At 32.2% G+C, this 21,202-nt stretch overlaps 1 protein-coding gene across 1 annotated transcript; it reads left to right on the plus strand.

The window, feature by feature from the left end:
- The first annotated feature begins 13,704 nt into the window (after positions 1 to 13,704).
- On the plus strand, positions 13,705 to 20,569 carry LOC143044778 (uncharacterized). The gene is made up of 3 exons (XM_076216940.1): positions 13,705 to 14,593; positions 17,933 to 18,112; positions 18,738 to 20,569. The coding sequence occupies exons 1-3, from the start codon at positions 13,801 to 13,803 to the stop codon at positions 19,379 to 19,381; spliced, it is 1,617 nt and encodes a 538-aa protein (XP_076073055.1). The 5' UTR covers positions 13,705 to 13,800; the 3' UTR covers positions 19,382 to 20,569.
- The last annotated feature ends 633 nt before the right edge of the window (positions 20,570 to 21,202 follow it).

A 21,202-nucleotide genomic window follows, 5' to 3' on the forward strand; every position in this document is an offset into this window, starting at 1 on the left:
AAGAAGACTGTATTCAGTGTAACATGATATAGAAAGTATAATTGAACTGTAAATTTGAAAATTATGTTAAGGACTTTATGATTTGCATGTAAATCCCACGTTTTTTTGTTTTGTGTGGTTTTTGTTTTTGTTTTTGTTTTTGTTTTGTTATTTTTTGTTTGATGTTCTCATTTGGTAAATCATGTAAACCAATAATTGTTATTAATGATATTTCCTTGAAATTTGACGGATGGTACCCTAGGAAACTTACTTCTTTCAATAGCCATACAAACCCATGTGGTAACAAATCTATGATTTATTTATTCTGTTGAAGTTTTCATTTGAATTTTTTTCTCAAAAACATTTATGAAGGTATATCCTTGGACTTAACATATATTTGTAAACGTATGTGTCATGTAATAATAACATATACGATTTGCTAGAGAGAGCTACAAAAGTTTTCCCAAAAAAAGAATTATTTGCATATAAAAACATAAAATCGAAATAATATCAAATTGATGATACAAAATAATTAATATCTGTTAGACTTTTATAAACAGAAATGTAAATTTTCTACATGATAGAACAACTACTTATTAATACGCGTCTTAAGCAGACATTAACTCTCAATAACAAAACAATGAGTTCGTTTACTTTTATCATTATTGATATTTTGGCATGCAAAAATGTACTGAGATTTCCCTCATTATATTAATTTTACATAAACAGGTCCTCCTAATGCTTCCATCTCTGACACATTAATTTTTCCTTTTGTGTCATTATCTGTTTAACCAAAATTAGATATTGACAAAATTGATCATTTTGACAATTTTTTAACCAATAATCGTCACGTCCGCCTTTTTATTTTTATTTTTTTTTTTGGAGAATCATCGCTTCCTAATATTTATCAAAGGTATATTTGTATACCAGGATTATAACTTAATACGCCAGACGCGCGTTTTGTCTTCATACTACTCATCAGTGGCGCTCATATAAAAAAGTTATAAAGCCAAACAAGTGTAAAGTTGAAGAGCATTGATGACTGAAAATTCAAAAAACATGTGGCAAATATAAAAAAGAAGATGTGGTATGACTGCCAATGAGACAACTGTCCACAAGAGCCCAACATGACACAGACATTAACAAAGACGGCTAAGGTAATCTATTTCTGGGGATGAGAAAATCCTTAATTTTACGAAAAAATTAAAGTTTTGTCAACAGAAAATTTACTAAAATGAATAGGTGCTGAATACTGGGCAGGTGATACCCTAAACTGTTGATGTTGACTCGCAAATATTCTAATGATTAATTTTTTATCATGATTGATTTATGTTTGAAAGTCATAACGAAATTGTTTGACAGAAAATTAACATTACCAGTAAGCCATATAATTTTGGTAAACATAAGTTTAATCCTTTCAAATAAACATGTACATGTGCGCCTTATAATTCTTTCACATACCAAATACAGATAACCAATGTGATTTGTATTTGAGAAACAGTCATACCCAAGATGACAATATTTTGTCCAATGATATAAGTGTTCTTTTTTCATATTTCTGTGTCCTTATGTATTTGAAGTTGTTCGGGGGAAACAACATTTTCGAAAAGTCAACACTTAATCCGGCGAGACTGTAGCTCTAACCAATAGTTACAAATATTTACATAAGATTGGAGAGACATTCTTTGGTATTTTATCATGGACACGCGGTACACGTATGATGTGCAGTCATTAATGCTCACTACAACATCTCTCCAATCTCATGTATATATTTTTAACTATTGTTAATAGTTACAGTCTTTTACAGTGAAACAACTTAAGGTATATCAAATAATTCCCCTTTAAAACAATACCAATCAAGGTAAACATCATCTCTATAGGGTTAACAGGTTTTGAAAACTAACTGAAATAAACTTACTGGCAGCTTACGATCATGAAGATGATATTAAAAAGGCTAACATTTTTTTTCTTTCTTTTCTCAGATAGATTCTTAAACTTGTTGATTTTTTTCCCCAATAGATGAAAACATGTTCACATAGCTTTGGGGTACACCACAAGGTTCACGATAGTTCAAATTTTGATCAGATAAGTTATATCCTTGATAAAAACGTCAAACGAATTGACCAATGAAATTAACTCAGTTAAAATATGTACGAGAAATCTAACAATCATTTCTTTTTAATAAAAGATGTATCCGTAAACAACGATACACGATACAGAAATGAGTTTCCGTTGTGGTAAACAAAAACTTAAGTTGATATGCATGTACATGTAGTAAACGTACATTTAAGAAACGTACTGCAAATATATATTTGATGTAAACTGTAAAAATTTACTGAAAACGAAAAAGGTCAGCAGTATAGAATGGCTGGTTAGGGCTAACCTATAAATAAATCAAATTGTATACAGACGTATGAGAGATTGGAAGATGGAAGTAAAACGGACTATAGCCGCAGTTATGATACTTTACAAAATGTGCAGATTATATATAACTCTAAGGGAAAAGGCGAATATAGCAGGGTAATTGAAGATATTCTAGGTTATGAAACGTTAATTAGTGCACGTGAACAAGACAAGTCATATGATATCTTGACAAAATCACAAATTGGAGACAATTCCCAAACACGAAGCGTTGAAAGCATAGCACGTAGACAAGAAGAACCTATTCTAGTAGGATGCCGAGTATCGAAAAAGACGTCTAGTTAACGAGTTTAAGTTAACGGATAACACAGGGCTATTTTTATATGCAAATTATTGGAAAATCATTATATTTTCCAATCATGAATGTCGTCGTAACCGTTGTACCACCATTCTTGCTATAAATCTTACTCTAGCAGACACAAATGCAGTTATTTTAAAGCTGATGTTTTAGGTCATATATACAAGGTCGTCAAATTCCTGTCTGGAAACAGTTTCTTTGAGTCAGTGAGAACCAGTAGGCCTTAATCAGATTTCTTGGCGATTGTTCAGCATCATGGTAGATCAACAGTTACTATGAAAGAGGGACGAAAGATACCAAAGGGACAGTCAAACTCATAAACAAACTGACAACGCCATGGCTAAAAATGAAAAAGACAAACAAACAACAGCACACATAACACAACATAGAAAACTAAAGTATAAACAACACGAACAACTTCCTTATGATATATAAGAAAGTCATTCATCTAGCTAGCACTTCCAAGGATCCTAAATCTGCTCAGAAGGAGTATTCAGGTTTTAAGAATGGTTTTGTACGCCCGATGAAGTAAATACTTGCATGATTTTACATGCTGTTCATGTAGACAAAGAGTTCGGTGTGAAAGGAATCAACGGTACTAAGATAATAATAATAAAGTCAGAAGATGCAGATGTTCTGATCTTATGCGTTCATTACTTCTCCTCCATGCAGCATACGCATTCAAGAGCTATTGTTTCAAACAGGCACTATCACTCGTACACAAGATTTGTGCCGCTATATACCTGTCCACGAAACATGTAAAAGTCTCGGGTTTGCCATCTGAAACATTCTACCAGCTACATATGCTATCACATGATGCGATACAAGGTCATCCATGGTTAGGATCGGTCAGCGCACTGTTTCTCAGTCTTGAAGGAAAACCCAGATGATTTCACCGATTTGTCAAACCTTTCGAATTGTGATATCGATGAATAGATAGATGCAGCTCGAGATCTTTATGTTAGGTTGAATGATCTAAAGTCAAAACTTAAAATAGAACATTGTGACCTTAACAAATTGAGCGTAAAAATGGCTAAAATTGTCTGTTCTATGGTCTGGTTGTTGTCTTTTTGACACATTCCCCATTTCCATTCTAAATTTTACAATTTGAAATTTCTCCCTTGTCAAACTTCCTCCTTGTGAATCTACTTTTAAACAATATGTAATAAGATGTCTTCCCATATAGCAAAACTACCCTACATTCTCCTCTTCGGTATGGGAAAAGAAGAATGACTTGTTCTTGTCTATTTCGAAAGTCAGATGTCATATGGATTTCTGCAAGATATAGTTTGTACTTGTAAGGGGAAATCTGAGTTTTCAAAGGGTTGCATTTGCTTCGAACAAAATCGATCATGTACAGATTTATGCCCATGTCTGGCAAATTACACATGTCTAAATGTAAATACTCGTCTGGTTGCAGTTAAAACATTGATGACGACGAAGATGACGATGTATAAGATTTTTATTTTTCTGTTTGTACCTTATGAATCATTGATAGCTATCGAATAAAAATTAAGCAGTCCATAATATTTTCTAAACAATAAATAAAACATCTACTCAATTTTGAAATCGTGGGAAATATAGTAATTATCTATCTAGTGGAGAAAGATATGTTAAAAAAACAACAAAAAAACACTGCCATATGGTCTCTGACCTTGACGTGGTTGATGGGCTTAAACTTCAGGAGACCATAGAACGTAGTAGGTAATACTAGCTTCGATAATAATTTTCTATTTGCATTTGGTTTTTTTTTTTCGTGTTTTTGTCATACTGTTGTCAGCTTGTCTTCATTTTATAAGTTTTTAATGTCCCTTTGGTTGCTCACGCCTTTTTTGTTTGTAGGTTTTTGTTCAATACATCGGTGATGTACATAACCCTCTTCCTTATTATGTTTTGGAATTTTTGTAAACATTATAGCCAATTGTTGCTCATCTAGTCATCTGTATATGTAGGATGAGGTGATTTACCTGTTTCTAATAGACGTTTTGTTTTCATAACTTTAACCCTCCCCCTCCTTTTTTCTCCGTTTGCAGTAATTTTTAATTCTGTAAAGCAAAGCTATACACCGAGCTTTAAATTCAACCAAGTTCGACGTTAATGTTACAAAACTTCGAAACAAATCATTTATATATACTCTTTTACACCCAATAACAGAAATTTGATATTTACCTAGAAATTGACGAACACCTTACTATCAAAAGACGAGAAAAAACACCTTTTGTTTTCGACAAATTATTAAAGTTAAGATCTTAAAAACATCTTAGTAATGAATTCAACACAAAAATTTCAAATTTAGAAATTGAAATAGGTCATGGTCACTGTTATTTAACAGCTGTTTGAAAATTTCAAATTTGCACCCTATATGCAAAAAAATCAATCTAAAGTCATTTTTGGCGATACAAATATAAAATAAGTTCTAAACATAGATACAAAAGATATTTTTCTATAAATCAGTTGTTTTTTTTCTCCAAACGCATATATGTAGAAGAAACAAGCTATCTAAATGTGACTGTGCATTTTTCTGGAATTTTTGCTTTGACCTTTGACCCTAATTTAAAAAAGAACGTGACCACGGCAGACAACGGTATTTCGATGAGGTTTGTTCTCCTCTTTCCAATGATATAAAATATAGCCGTGTGTTATTCCGTTAAGGCAAATCGATAAAATTTGTTGATTGGGCACCCTACTATTTTAGAAATAACCGCAATAGGTATTGGCCATGAGTCAAATAAGTCGAACCATTCTTATTGCAGGCATTTATATGACATGGAAAATATTGATTCGTTTCCAAGTAGCTCTCAAAATAAGAAAGACAAGAATGATAAAACTGAAAAATATCCGACTAGAAAGCAAATTGCATCTTTTCTATTCGGCTTTGTGGTTGGTGGTGTAATATTTGCAATAATAGTCTTTGCTGTACTCAGGAATCAAATCAAGATGAAGATAATGCATGTAATGGGAACAGTATATTTCCAGGCAATCATGGTAAAGTATATTAATATCAATATTTATCTGACCTACTATACATGTCTATTATAATTGGTTTAAAGCTACCGCGCGGAGATCTGTATATTTCATATTAGGTTAGTAGGCGGGGCTTAATTCAATACACAGTTAGTAGTGGTTTTACGTTCCTCTAAAAAATCAACACGGTGTTGAGGAAAACTCTTAAAGGTTTCAGCAGACAAAAATAACATGATAAACGATTGATATATATTTTTAAATAGATATAGGAAGATGCGGTGTAAGTGTTATGAGACAACTCTCCATCCAAGTCACAATTATAAAAGTAAACCATTATAGGTCAAGGTAAGTCTTCAACACGGAGCCTTGACTCACACCAAATAGCAAGCTATAAAGGGCCCAAAAGAATTACTAGTGTAAAACCATTCAAACGGGAAAACCAACGGTCTAATCTATATAAAAAACGAGAAACGAGAAACACTTACGAACCACATAAACAAACGACAACTACTGAACATCAGATTCTTGACTTAGGACAGATGCAAACAATTGCAGCGGGATGAAACGTTTAAATGATACCAAACCTTCTCCCTTGTCTGAAACAATAGTGTAACATCACAACATAGAAAGACACACTATAAAATATAAATTGGAATGGATTAACTTAACCACAAAAGCACATTTAAAGTTGTTACTGCTTGATTTTTTTTCTGAAGGGACCATGAAGTAGCTGGTTCTGAATACTAACGGTATTGAAGACTTGATCACTTTGATAGGCCACTGGTCTAAATACCACATGATAGTCTGTAAGATAAATTCGTTACATAATGTGCTTGTGACCTAATATAATATATATGGTGTCAGTAAATTCCATATAGTGATTCCTGCAAGCATCGCTCTCACCCCATAAAGGTGTAACTAATAGCAATCTTTTACGCCAGCCAAAATCAAAGATATATCACCTAATCCAGAAATATTCAATCTAAATGTATGGCCTATATCAACATACTCTTTAAAAATAGAGGTTTTTTTTTTAAGACACGCGACAATTACTATCTGCCTCATAGAGAGCAGGAATTCAAAAAGATTACTCTGGCTTATTCAAAACATTATGTAGCTTGTGTTATAAAAGGAAAATTGACACCTTTACTCCCTCTTTGACAAAGGTAGCAGATTTTTTGACAAGTCTGTTTACTAGTGGACTTAAATATAGAACAATATATCTGGATATCTACAGTCTTACCACCTATAGACAAAATTCTGTAGGCCAACATACATACATAATAAGAAAGACTTTTAACAGGTGTTTTGAATTCAAGACCCCCTAAATTAAACTTATTCCAGAATGGGATCTTCTGAAAGTTTAGAAATGTTGAAAAAATTCCGTTTGAACCAATGAAAAACAGTGCTTTAAAATGTGTTACTAGAAAAACTAATTTCTTATTGTTATTGCTACTTTCAGCCTGTGAAGTGATCTTCAAGCATTGAGATTAGGAGATGGTAATATTAGTATGATTAGTGTACATATTACTGCTGTTTATTTTTCATTAGAGAAGGCCTTTCAAAACAGGATCGTCCTGAACATACTGGTTCAAAAATATGTGTTACAATTTTTAAGGACAACAAATTATTGAATCCGAAAAGGTCATGGCGTTATTATTTGAAAATGAGAGATGACTTCCGTAATTGTGACTGAAGTAATAGTGAATTGTTTTTAAGTGTAAACAGTCAGTATAAACCAGTTTCAAGCCAGACAATTTCGAATTGGATTGTCCAAACTATTCAATCAGCATAAAATGACAGGAAAAGGTATATTAAAGCTTATAGTACAAGAGCTATTGGCCCTTCGTAACCCCTGTTAACGGTTTCGTCTATGAAATCCATCATGGAGGCAGTAGACTGGAGTATAGAGTATACTTTCACGAAATTTGAGGGACCTAGAACCGAACGTGTTATCTTAATTGAAAAAAAAATATATATATAAAAATAAACAAACAATAATGTACATTTGTGTATATGTATGTATATATATATATATTACGGATTACAAACGTGTCGAGTTTTGGGGTTGGATAACAACATAGAGATGTCAGTATAACTGCCGGAGTATATACGACGTATTTATTCCAAATTGGTATCTAAATAACGGCATTATAACACCTGTTACTTTGTGACGTAGTCAAACTATACAGAACACTAAGGACTATCATAGGCTCACAGAGAGAAAATATTGACGTGCATACACCAATAATCAATTTTTAATACACAATCACGCAATTCACACTTCAATTACTAAAATGTTTTGTTTTAAAGTGTTATTATGAATTAGTCTATACACGATCAAATTATTTTCACTGCAAATTACAAAATCCTTCACTTTTGCAGAACATCTCCGGTTGTATTTCAATGAGAAAAAAAAACACTTACAAACAAACACAAAACATGAACTATAAAAACTTTATTGAAAACATCTTCTTAACGGAAAAAAATTGTCAATATAAAAAAGTGCCTTAAAATGAATTACTCAAAATATTAAGAAACAATAAACATGTATTGAATAAACATATTCATTGTGAATGTTTAACAAATACCTGCACTGGAAAAAAACACTAAGACAGGAATGAATTTAAAATTTCTAAAAAATAGCGTCTTCAGGTTTTGGCTTTTCTGGTGATTTAAGAAAACGGTCGTTTTGGTATTGGTATTGGTTTGGGATTGGGCACAACCTTTTGGGTCCTCAGTGCTCTTTAACTTTGTACTCTTTTTTTTTATCTAAGCGTCACTTGTTTGTCTTGTGTGGACGAGGCGCACGTCTAGCGTATTAAATTATAAACATGGCACCTTTTGATAGCTATTATGCGTGTGTTTCTGTGTCCTTTATGTTCTCCCATTTTTTTTTTTTTTTTTGTATTGTAGTCCTGTCATGTAATGTTGTCATTTTAATGTTATATTTAGCATAGCCATAAAAGCGGGAGGTTTGGCTAGCCACAAAACCAGGCTCAGCTCACCATTTTTTTTCTTAAAATATCCTTTCAGAAAAATGGCCATTGTCATATTATAGTTCGTTTCTGTGTGTGCTACATTTTAGTGTTGTGTTTCTGTTGTGTCATAGTTCTTCTCTTATATTTGATGTGTTTCCTTCAGTTTTAGTTTGTTACCCGGAATTATTTTTTTCACAATCGATTAATGAATTTTGAACAGCGGTATATTACTGTTGCCTTTATTTGACCATTTGAGATTAAAATCAATTTACTTTGAAAATGACCACATTGTTATATGTTTAGTGCAAATAAACTGCGTTCGTAGGAAATTCAAATTTAAATATGTATACATTATTAGACTTCTGGTTCTTTCAGTAGTCCTTCATTTGTCCTTCGGGTTGTGAATTATTTCGAATTCTTGTGAAAATTAAAAATGGTATGTTGTTAGTATGCTATAAGTTTGGTTTGTTCCTTGTTTTTGTTTTTGTTTTTAATTTTCATGAAGCCGAATAAGTTTTGGCTATAAATATACCTTTAAAATTGTTTGATTGGCCGACAGCGGTGTGAACATGGTTGTTTAACCCTTACAAAACTGTAATGTTTGCTGCGGATCTGTAACGCTGCAAAAAAAGGGTTGCAGGAACCTTTAGAATAATGCTTGCAGATGTTTGAGTCTAGCTTAATTGCGGGCAGTTTGCAGAAACAACATATGTTTGCAGTAAGATTGCAGGAAAATCTAGAATATAATGTATGTTCGCAGCTACAATGTAGATTGTAGAAATATTTGACAATTATTTAGATGTTTGCAAAAGCATTTTAAGAACTACATAAAATGACTGAGCATGCCTATTGGTCACTTCCTAGAAAATAGGGATTTGAAATTTAAAAATGTTGTTGGTGTTTGAGATATAGTGTTCAGGGAGACATTTTAGTTCGTAAATTGATAGTATAGTTTTAAAAGACATTATTTGTAAGTATAAATAGTAATAGATATAAGAAGATGCTGTATGAGTTCCAATGAGAAAACTCTCCATCCAACTCACAATTTGTGAAAAGTAACCATTATAGTTCATTCAAAGTACGGCCTTCAACACGTAGCATTGGCTCACACCTTTCAGCTAGCTATAATGGGCCCCAAAAATGACTAGACTAGTGTTGAACCATTCAAACATGAAAACCATAAATACAGGTTATACGAATACAAAAAGAGAAATTAAACCAAGTTATCAAACAATATATAACATGTATAAGGTGACTAATGGAGCTCCAATGGGAAAACGTTCCTGTTTTTCTATGGCACATGTCATGTTATTAATAGTAAATATAAATTTGGTATACCGTACGTTTCATTCGATGATGTATTAATCAAGGAAAAAGAGTACAAAAAAGTGGTTACGACATGGGAACATATATACATATTCTATAACGGTTAGACAATCGTGGTGGTGTCGATGCAACATTCAAGAGATAAATGAATTTAAATATTATCCTTTTGACTAATTATTGGTTTTACTTTGTAAGCAGCAACCATATATCCATGAAATCATGACGGGAAACCGGAATCAAAAATATCGAAGCAACTGGCATTTTATAAAGTATGTATCATAAATGAAAGACAAAAGGAGGAAAAACTCCGCTGGGGTATCTAAATTGACAAATCATAGGTACCAGGATTAAAATCGTGTACACCAATCTGATTTAAATAAATATCCTGTGTCTAGGTTACGCTTACGAGGATCTAACAACACACTGTTTACTTTCTGTTCGGCTAGTTATAACATCAGCCATTGATAATTCAGCCTTCAAATTTTTGTAGATGTGTTTGTATTCCATAAAACCAAAAGATCCCGAACGGTCTTTACAAACAGAGAGTAGAGCAAAGCTTCAGATCCTTAAACGCACAACTTGCATTTTTCTTTTGTTGGTTTGTTGTGTATTAACGCCACTTTTGAGCACCGCTTTTAGACTATTTCGTGGCGACTAGTTTTTATTGTCGGTAAAAGATGGAGTGCTCGGAGAAAAACCCAGACCTTCGCTAGGAAAACTGACAATCCTAGTCAATTAGAGTCGAGTGCACCCGCACGAGCGGGGTTCGAACTCACAACATCAGTATTTACTGGCTAGTGTCAATAATAGTAACTACTTAGACCACTCGGCTACCGAGGCCCCTCGCACAGCTTGGACACGGGATCTTTATGTTAATAAGATTGCGTATACAGTAGAAGCGTTTTTCGTTTATAAAATACTTATCAGTGACTCCCAAATCGACATAGTTTAAAAAAAAACAAAATATTGCGTTCAGGACCCAAATTCCGAAAGTCATGCCAAATAAAGCTAAAGTAATATATTCCTGGAAATAGAAAATAATGGTTAAGTTAATTGCTGATTCAAACTTTATACTTGGAACTGTGTTTAGTTTATGATTTTTACATATATTTTTGATAAATGAAATAAAAAAAAGTGTAACAAGGTATGAGAAAACAGTACTAGAAATCTATATAAAAACATAATTTAGACAGTTGTTCTTAAACTGTCAATTTGAAAATCATGTTTAGGGCTTTTTGATTTTCTTGTTGATCAAACTTTTTTTTACGCTTTTGTTTTTTGTTTTTTGTTGTTTTGTTTTGGTTTTTTGTTCTCTCTTGGTAACTCAATACTTGTTATTGAGGGTATTTCTTTGAAATTAAAATGTCTTGACGGATGGTACCCCTAGGAAACTTGCCTCTTTCAGCAGCGATACCAACCCATGTGGTACCAAATCTTTGATTTACTCTTTTAAAGTTTGAATTTGAATTGTATCTAAAAAAACATTAATGAAGGTATATTCTATGACTAAACATATGTTTGTGAAAGTATGTGTCATTTAAAAATTTAATTAATCTTTTTGTAACTTCATTTGGGTGTAAAAGCGTTGACTGAAGTACATTTTGTATGAAACGCGAAAGCGCTTAATTTTAAAAATGTGCGCACGGTCATAGCTTTTACAACCCTATGAAGTTACAAAAAGAAGCATTCAATACTTATAATTACATTTTTTAGCTAGTATAATAAAAACACGATTTTAATCAAGTTTTTATTCAATTTACCGGTACACTTTATTGTGGGACCTCATGTCATCATGAATGATATATTTTATTGCGTAATGAAGTTGATTAAGGAATAACGCGAGATTGCAGTGTAGCCAATCAGAATAACGTATTATAATGAAACATACATCTAATGTAATCATTTAGTAATAACAAATACGATTTGTTAGAGATAGCGGCCATATTTGACCAAAAAGAGACTTTTTTGGATATGAAAACATAAAATCTTAATAATATCAAATTGTTAATACAAATTAATCCATATCTGTTAGACTTTTAAAATACTCAGAAATGTGAATTAAAAAAAAAGATAAAACTACTAACGAGCATAAAGTAGACCTTAACTCTCAATATCAAAACAATGATTTCGTTTGCTTGTATCTTTATTTATATTTTTTAATGCAAAAATGTACTGGGGTTTCCCTCATTATATTATTTATACATAAACAAGTTCTTGTAATGATTCCATCTTAGTTACTGCAATTTTTCCTTTTGTTTCATTTTCTGTTAACCCTAATCCAATCATTGACAAATATTTAAAAATTAGAGAAGTAATTCGAGGGCTACTTTGTTTTTCCATTTTGGATTAAAAATGCATGCGTTCTACATGTAGCTAGACGATAACATAGGTGTATATCGTGTAAACTGTCCATACCTGTCTACGATCTTTTGTCCAATACAATATTATGAAGTCTTTAGAAAAGAGTTCAGCTTCTTAACTGAATTTTGATAACATGTATATGCTGAGAATTTTAACAAGAGTACACACGCTGAACTATTTTGCTTAACTCACTGATCTGATTGATTTATGTTGAAAGTCATAATGAAAAAGTTTGACATAAAATTAACATTACCAGTAACCCATGTAAATGTGGTAATATTCATGTTAATCCTTTCAGATAGACAGGGGCACCTTATAGGTTGCATTTCTGTAAATATTGACAATGCATTTATCATAGGAACTCCTTTTACGGCTAAAACTGTTCCACTTTTACTATGAAGTTTTGAAAAAAATCTTATCCTAGAATTGAAAGTTCATATGCACCACAAGTTTTTTCAAAGGTCAAAATATAGGGCTGTGCGGCATATTTTCAACGTTTATATGCCCTGAACTTCTAGAGTTTAAACTAACACTAATTTTCTTAACTACTCCTACCTCGAATGAAAGGTTACCACATATTTCAATGTAAACAATATGCACATGTTTATTTACTGGTAACATTCAAATTATGTCTCTGTGAGATGGAACACAGAGAGCATAACTGGGAACCAGCATGTAAACAAAATTAATTTTCTATGAATATTCAAGATTCCCCAAAAGAGGTGTGTTTTTAGAAACAGCTGTATTTACAAAGTGCAACCTATAATCACTTCACTCACCACATATAGTTATCCAATTTGTTTTGTATCAGAGAAACCACAAAACTATACTTTGACAAATGATATGTGTAATTTTCATATTTTTGTGTCCTTATGCAATTGAAGTTGTACCAGTGAAGATAAAAGCGTAAAAACATCATCTCTATAGGGCAAACATGTTTTGAAAACTAACTGAAATAAACTTACTGACAGCTTATGAGATAGAAAGTTGATATCAAAATGGCTAACATTGGTACGTAGTACAAAGTACTACCTTATTTTTCTTTCGTTCTTCTCTCAGATAGATTCTAAAGCTTGAAACAAAGTTGATTTATGTTTCAATGGATGGAAAATTGTCGTATAGCCTTAGAGTACACCACAAAGTTCACGGCAGCTCATTTATTGATCATATCAGTTATATCCTTGTAAAAAAACGTCAAACGAATTGGCCAATGAAATTAACCCAGTTTAAATGTGAACACGAAATCAAACAATCGTTATTTCTGTTATTAAAATATGTATCCGTGAACAACTATACACGATACAGAAAAGAATTTCCTTTGTGGTTAAAGAACCTGAGTATAAATATATACATGTATATATATATATATATATATGTAATAAATCTGCATTAAAGAGACGTACTGCATATGTGTATTTGATACAAGCTGTAACATTTATCTGAAAACTAAAAAACGGTCCGTAGTATAAAATGGCTGCCTTGGGCTCACCTATAAATCAATCAAATAGTATTCAGATGTATGAGAGATTGAAAAAGGAAAGTAAATCGGACTATAACCGCAATTACGATACTTTACAAAATGCACAGATTGTAGAAAACTCGAAGGAAAAGAGCAAATGCAGCAAGATATTGAACCACAGTAAAAAGGAAACCGACGAAAGCGTTCCGTATGAAAGACTAAATAGTAAACCTAGTCAATGCCAAAACGTATATGATACATTGCAAAATAAAGAGAAAGGAGAGTATTTCACACAACAAAGTTCCATGAGCAAAGCTTGTGGTAATATAGGACAAAACGACATTAAAGTAAAAGAGATTCCAGGTTATGAAACGTTAAATAGTACATGTGAACAAGACAAGTCATATGATATCTTGAAAAAATCACAAATTGGAGACAATTCCCAACCACGAAGCGTTGAAAGCAAAGAAAGTAGACAAGGAGAACCTATTTTAGAAATAAACGCAATTGGAACTTTCCATGCGTCACAAAAGTCTGAGCATTCTTATTGTAGTCCTTTATATGACATGGAAAACATTGATCTTGAACAAGAACGAAGTTATGCATATGCTTCATTTCCAAGAAAAACTCAAAATAAAAAGGACAAGAAGGATAAAACTGCAAAATATCAGACTTGCAAGCATATCGCATCTTTTCTGCTCGGTATTATATTTGGTGGTGTTGTATTTGCAATAATAGTCTTCGCTGTACTCAGGAAGAAAATCCAAGATGATGATATTGGGTACAGTATATCGCCAGGGAATGGTAAAGTTTATAAATATATTAAGACTAAGGGTTACTTCAATAGCTTTTTGGAAATAATGGTGTAACGTTTGAAAATTCTTGTGCATGAATATTTTGAAATGGTACGAAGTAATAATGCTTAAAGTTTGGTTTGCTTCTTGGTGTATTTTATTTTTTTATTTTTTAATGCAACAGAATACGCATTTGCTTATAAATAAACATATTACAATGTTTAATTGACATCAGCGGTGTCAAACATGTGTGCTTGTTATAAGTTCAAAACCAAAATACATATCAAACCATCATGCTGTTTCGCTTAAGTTATTATAGTTAAAGGTTTTATCATCAACATAAACCAGGAGCAATAATGTTTCTTATTTTATTTTTGATTGAACGATACACAGGTATCCAACCATCTAACATAATTTTCCAAAGCATTTTACACGTATTAACAAGATTCATATTTGGTCAAGGAATACTCGTATGTAACAATATATGTAGATTTTCTGTCTTTTATTATAGTATTAATGAATGGGTGTTTTTATAATGGCCCTGTTACATGTATATTGTCGAGGTCTGTACTAATGGTCGAAGAAGTCTGTAATGGCCCGAGGCAACGCCGAGACATCTGAGGCCATTATTACTGACAGAGGACATATAACAGGGCCATTATAAAAACACCCATTTCTTAATACATTTATAAACCAAATGAACAAAAGTATAGGATTTGTGTTGCTACCAACTTGATGTACTCTCTTACACTTTTAATGACAGTTTAGTTGAAAAAAAAATTGTACTTCACCATGATAAAGATTTTAATATACCAAATATTCAAATAAAGTTGAAAGAAGTTATGTATTGAAAAACAGGATGAACAGTGATCCCTTTAAATGGTTCTTTATAACTCTTTAATGATTGTTGCTGGTTACTAAATTTAACAAAATACAAAAAGGTATTATACTCTTTACAACTTAATTTTATTAACTTTATTAAAAACCGTAACTGGGCTTAATACAGACAAACTGGGCATTAATACAGGGTCATTACAGAAAAACAGGGCCATTACAGAAAAAACAGGGCCAATACAGAGAAACAGGGCCATTACAGAAAATATGTAATTTTTAATAAATAGTCATGTTTGGCAGTAATGTACTTAGTTGGTTAATAATTGTCTACTTTGTACAATGTTTGCAATTTTTTTTGTAAACCTACACCTTATTAATACTTCTTATAGAAAGTAACAACTTATTTTTGTCTGCGCGTTAGAAAGATATCGGACTTCCTTAAACAATACCGGAAAGTAAGTACTAACCTACGGTGTAACAGGATTACGACACTTGTGTAAGGTGTATTAATTTGTATACATACATGTAAATGTAGTGATCAATTCTTTAAATAGAAACAATTCCCGGTAAGAACTCGATGTGAAGCGTCCCCCGAAAATTCCACCTATGTGGAACTTGTTATTGTGGACTTTAACTGTGTTTTCTTGTGGACTTTAGCGGAGGTCATTTTGTGGACTTAAGCGGTAATTTTGTGGACTTAAGCGGTAATTTTGTGGACTTAAGCGGTGTTGTGGACTTTAGTGGAATTGTGGGTTTAACAGTGACACACACCTACAGTAATTAAATGTGTCATTCGAAATAAAAATGTTTTTTTATTAAAACATATATATTTTTTTCAAATTGACAGAATTGCAGAAAGCGGCATTACTCTTGTATGTTCGTTAGAAAAATGATCATTCAATTGCCCTATTGACTTGTGTGGACAACAAGAGCTGCAATTTCAGCATGACAGTAAAATTTGGGAACTGAATCTGTGATTTGTTTTATAACGAGACAAATGTGTGTTCGAGTAGTCAAGAGAAATTCAATGCTTATATTTCGATGACAAACTTAGGGTAGCTAGCCACATACATATATAAGAACGCGTAGTTGAAAGGGGATTTGGAATTAAAGTGCTATAAGAGAAGATATTTAGTGTATAGTCTTTCTAAAACCTTGATATTTGCAACAAGTTTGCTTTATTTAAGCAATAATAAGTTAATTTGTCTGTGTTTGTATCAAAGTTTTCCATTGTTGGGTTATTGCTACATTTAATGAATGGCTATTATCTCTTTTGAATTTATTGAACCATAAAACTAATTTTTGACTCTTCACATTGAATAATCCGCGAAGCGGATTATGTAAAATGTGAAGAGTCAAAAATTAGTTTTATGGTTCAATAAAATCAAAATAAATTATTGCCATTCATTATAAATAAATTTCTATCAAAAATAAGGCTCAACGAACTTTTTATATTATGTTTATTAACAATAACAACGTACACACATGTTGGCGTATGAATACACAACGTCAGAGTGGGCGTGTCGCCATCAAAATGGACAACATTGAAAATAAAACTAATAATTTTAACCAATCAGAAGACAGTAAAAACACCAACTTTATTTATTATCGTATGTACCGAGGGGAGGCAAATAATACCAACGGGATATTCAAACTCATTGTAATTAATTCAAACTGTGTGATATGTCCGCATATTCGCTTATTATAATATGAAAAAGTATATTCAAAACGTTGTATTCATTGTATCTTAATATCAACTTTGTTTTAACGTGATTCATTTTAACTAAATTACTCCTACATACATTATAGTTATTTATTAACCAACTAAGTACATTATTGCCAAAAATGGCTATTTATAAAAAATAACATATTTTCTGTAATGGCCCTGTTGTTTTCTGTAATGGCCCTGTTTTTCTGTACTGGCCCTGTTTCTCTGTAATGGCCCTGTTTTTTCTGTAATGGCCCTGTTTTTCTGTAATGGCCCTGTTTCTTCTGTAATGGCCCTGTTTTTCTTTAATGGCCCCGAATTAATGCCCAGTTTGTCTGTATTAAGCCTAGTTACGGTTTTTAATTAAGTTAATAAAATTAAGTACAATACCTTTTTGTATTTTGTTTAATTTAGTAACCAGCAAAAAACATTAAAAGAACCATTTAAAGGGATCACTGTTCATCCTGTTTTTCAACACATAACTTCTTTCAACTTTATTTGGATATTTGGTATATTAAAGGCTTATCATAATGAAATACAAATTATTTTTTTTTCAAACTGAACTGTCATTAAAAGAGTAAGAGAGTACATCAAGTTGGTAGCAACGCAAGTCATATACTTTTGTTCAGTTGGTTAATAAATGTATTAAGAAATGGGTGTTTTTTAATGGCCCTGTTATATGTCCTCGGTCAGTAATAATGGCCTCGGATGTCTGTAATGGCCTTTCTCGACCATTATTACAGACCTCGGCCATATAACAGGGCCATTATAAAAACACCAATTCATTAGTACTATAATATATTGTAGGGACAGGTAATAAGTCATCATGTGTATGGACAGTATGGACACAATGGTCGGATTGTAGTGTTTTATGTGGAAATGACACACAACATAGGACCAGGCAAAACACAGGTGTAGCAGTAGGATGTTTACCCAGAACTGAAAATCAAACGAAAAGTTGCAATCTAGGTGTCGCTGGATGTCAAGGTAAAATAAAAAAAATATTCAACGTTACAATTTAAAAGTAAAGAAAATATTAGGCCAAATAAATAGTATATGTGGTTCCAGTTACATAAAAAAAGTTAGTTTAGGTAGGAACGGATTTTTTTTATTTTAATTTTTTTTCCATCGAGTCTAATAAATGCAACATTCTGACATTATCATAATGGTGCTTGATAAAAATGACAAAAAAATATCGTGAGAGTAGGCAGCCTTATTATTAAGTCTACTAATTATGGTATGTATGGTTACTCAATACCTGACAATAATTGGTATTTTAAACTGTACATGTGTATCTGAGTGGACCATATCAAGTAAAATTCAAATGTTTGTCTATTTATCATCTTCTGCAGGGACGAAAAAAGATAACCTGTAAAATCCAGTTAAGGTTTTCAATTTCTAAAACATACAATGCATTTTCGTTCTATCTAGCTAGGCCTAAGGGCATGTTATGACATAAAACTTTTCCAGATTCACAAGTTCGTCTGTTCTCAGAGTGAATTTTGAGGTGAAAATGCAGATATGTTAGCCAATGGGTCCACATGCACCTTAATAAACCCCATTTCAAGATGGCAATTTCGGTAACTCACTTCACATGATTTATATATTTCAGCACCAGCACCAGCTTTTGACATGCATTTTGACCCAGCTACACTAAATTCTCGTGGTTTTTTGTCAACCGATAACAGTATACTTAGCAATAGATATTCTTCAAAAACACCAAAACGGTCCTCTGGCGGAGATAAGTCCCTGCAAAAGTACAGTGGTGTAATCGCAAACCGCTGTTTCGGAGGAAAGAAGAAAGTCTGGTTCAAAGTTGCTTATAAATATACAATTTATCAACTTTTATCATTCACTAATTTGATATTAGAGATTGGAGTTGCAGATCGGAGTGAAATAGACAAGGATTTTTTTGTTGGAAATGTACAGAGAAATGGTTGGTCCTTTGCTCTTGCCAGATGTGGAGAAGATCACGATAACATCTGCTTACGTTCAAAACACATGGAAAACTTGCAGGACAATATCTTCTTTAGTCGTAATAATGTCGGATTGCAAAAAAATGGTACTTTTGTCTTGGTTGTAGACAGACAAAATAACACGTTTCAGTTACATGATTTGGGTGCTCCTTATTCAAATATTTCTTTCGCAAATGTTGTCTCTGGTAAAGAACTATGTCCTGTATTTGGAGTTTATCATAGAAATTTACTTGACGTTCAAATCCAACTTTTAGACAGTAAAGACGTCACAAACTCATAAGGTCTGTCATGAAGATATATGGCTCTTTATACATTAAGAAGAATAAAATTTGGGTTTTTTTTAATCATGATTCATTTAATATATGAATAAAAGCAGGAAATACGGATACAGTTTATTTTAGAGTACTAGTATATTGACAACCTACTGCAAAAGCCCCACATTCGGGCATGTTTTAGGAGCAATTGAAAAAAAATGTAAATAAAGACAACATCATTCATTAGACAATAGAGTTATATCCGGCCAGCGGGTCGTCGGAGGACGATTAACCTTGACATTTTCTGGTATCAAGTGCACACTTTTGAATTATAACACACAATTTTGTCGTTGATTTAAATTTAACTGTCAACATTTTTTCTAACTTCGGAAAATGTCTTTGTGTGCTCTCCTAAATCGAAATAATGGTATAGGTTGAACATTTATAGATTCAGACCATGGTAACCAATCAAAACGTTTGTTGTAAGCTGTTTGAAAATCAACTTACAATTCCTTAACTGGAGCAATTTTCGTATTACTCATGTAATTCAACGCAATCGAGATTTTAGTTGCATTGCATTTAGATCACATACATTGCAGCTACTGTTTTATTTTTAATCAATTATAAGAAATTTCCATTTTTCCTGCCTGCTGGAGGAAGTTGATTCTGTGCGTACTTTTGGTTCCTTTCCCAATAAAAAAACTTACCTTAAAAAAAAAACAAAAACAAGAGTTACACATGGGGTTAAACATCAACACGCAATTAATCAAATTATTTTTCAATCATATTTCATTAATGATATCTAAATGACTTCCGCCAAAATGACATTACATCTGTACAATAATATTATCATATCCCTATTCATGTATCAGTAAAATCAAAGTATCTTTGAAAAGAATACAGAATTTCTATTTATTGTTTTTTGTAAGTAATTTCGGTCCAAAAGGGGAATCTTTAAATATATATACTTCTTAATTAAATGTTGATATCTTTGTTGACATCGTCCATGCATACAAAAAAAAAAAAAAAACGCTTTTTCATATCAGATATTTTTATCTGTATATTTTCTTAAATTATTTTGGGTTGTCTTTCTTTCAATTTAAAAGATACAGTATGACTCTGTCATTAAAATACTAGAAAATTTCAAACGACATGTCTTGTCTGTAAAGATATTGCAATCATTATTGTTTATCACAATTAAACATTTACATGTATTATAGTGTTATTAACTGGCTGTTTCTGTATTAGCACTGGTATAGATTCAATGTTTGCTGTATTGGCCTCGAGACCCGTAGAAAATTGAAAACCAGAGGTGAACGTCCTGTATTAGCCCTAGAGGCCAATACGGCATTTTCCGGCTTTTTTCTGTATTGGCCCTGTTTTTTTCCGTATTGGCCCTGTTCGAAGAGCAATGTTAAATCTTGATTTATATCGACAGTGGAACGTTTGCAGTATTGCACATGCTGATTTATCCGTATTAGGGCTTATTTGCTCATGAATATCATTTAATAACTCCATTTATTGCAATCAAATAATCGAATACGAATAGAGATGAAATTTAAAAGTGTTTGGTTTGTTTTCTGTGATATCCATTTGACGTGGCTCGATAGTTATACATCCCGTCAATGTGTTTGTATTATCTTTCATTTTTGCTGGTGTGTTTTGTATTTGCGACTTTTTGTGCTTCTTTGGTTCTTACAACGTGACTATGTACTTAATAAGATCCCGTCATTATGTTATTGTTCTTTATATGTGATTATGTTATAGTTCTATTATAAATTAGTAAATACTTTGAACGACGAACGACAAGATAATTTTATCGCGTAGTGATATTCACCATTTGTGGA

Source organism: Mytilus galloprovincialis, chromosome 9 (genome assembly GCF_965363235.1).
Source record: "Mytilus galloprovincialis chromosome 9, xbMytGall1.hap1.1, whole genome shotgun sequence".
Taxonomy (NCBI): Eukaryota; Metazoa; Mollusca; class Bivalvia; order Mytilida; family Mytilidae; genus Mytilus; species Mytilus galloprovincialis.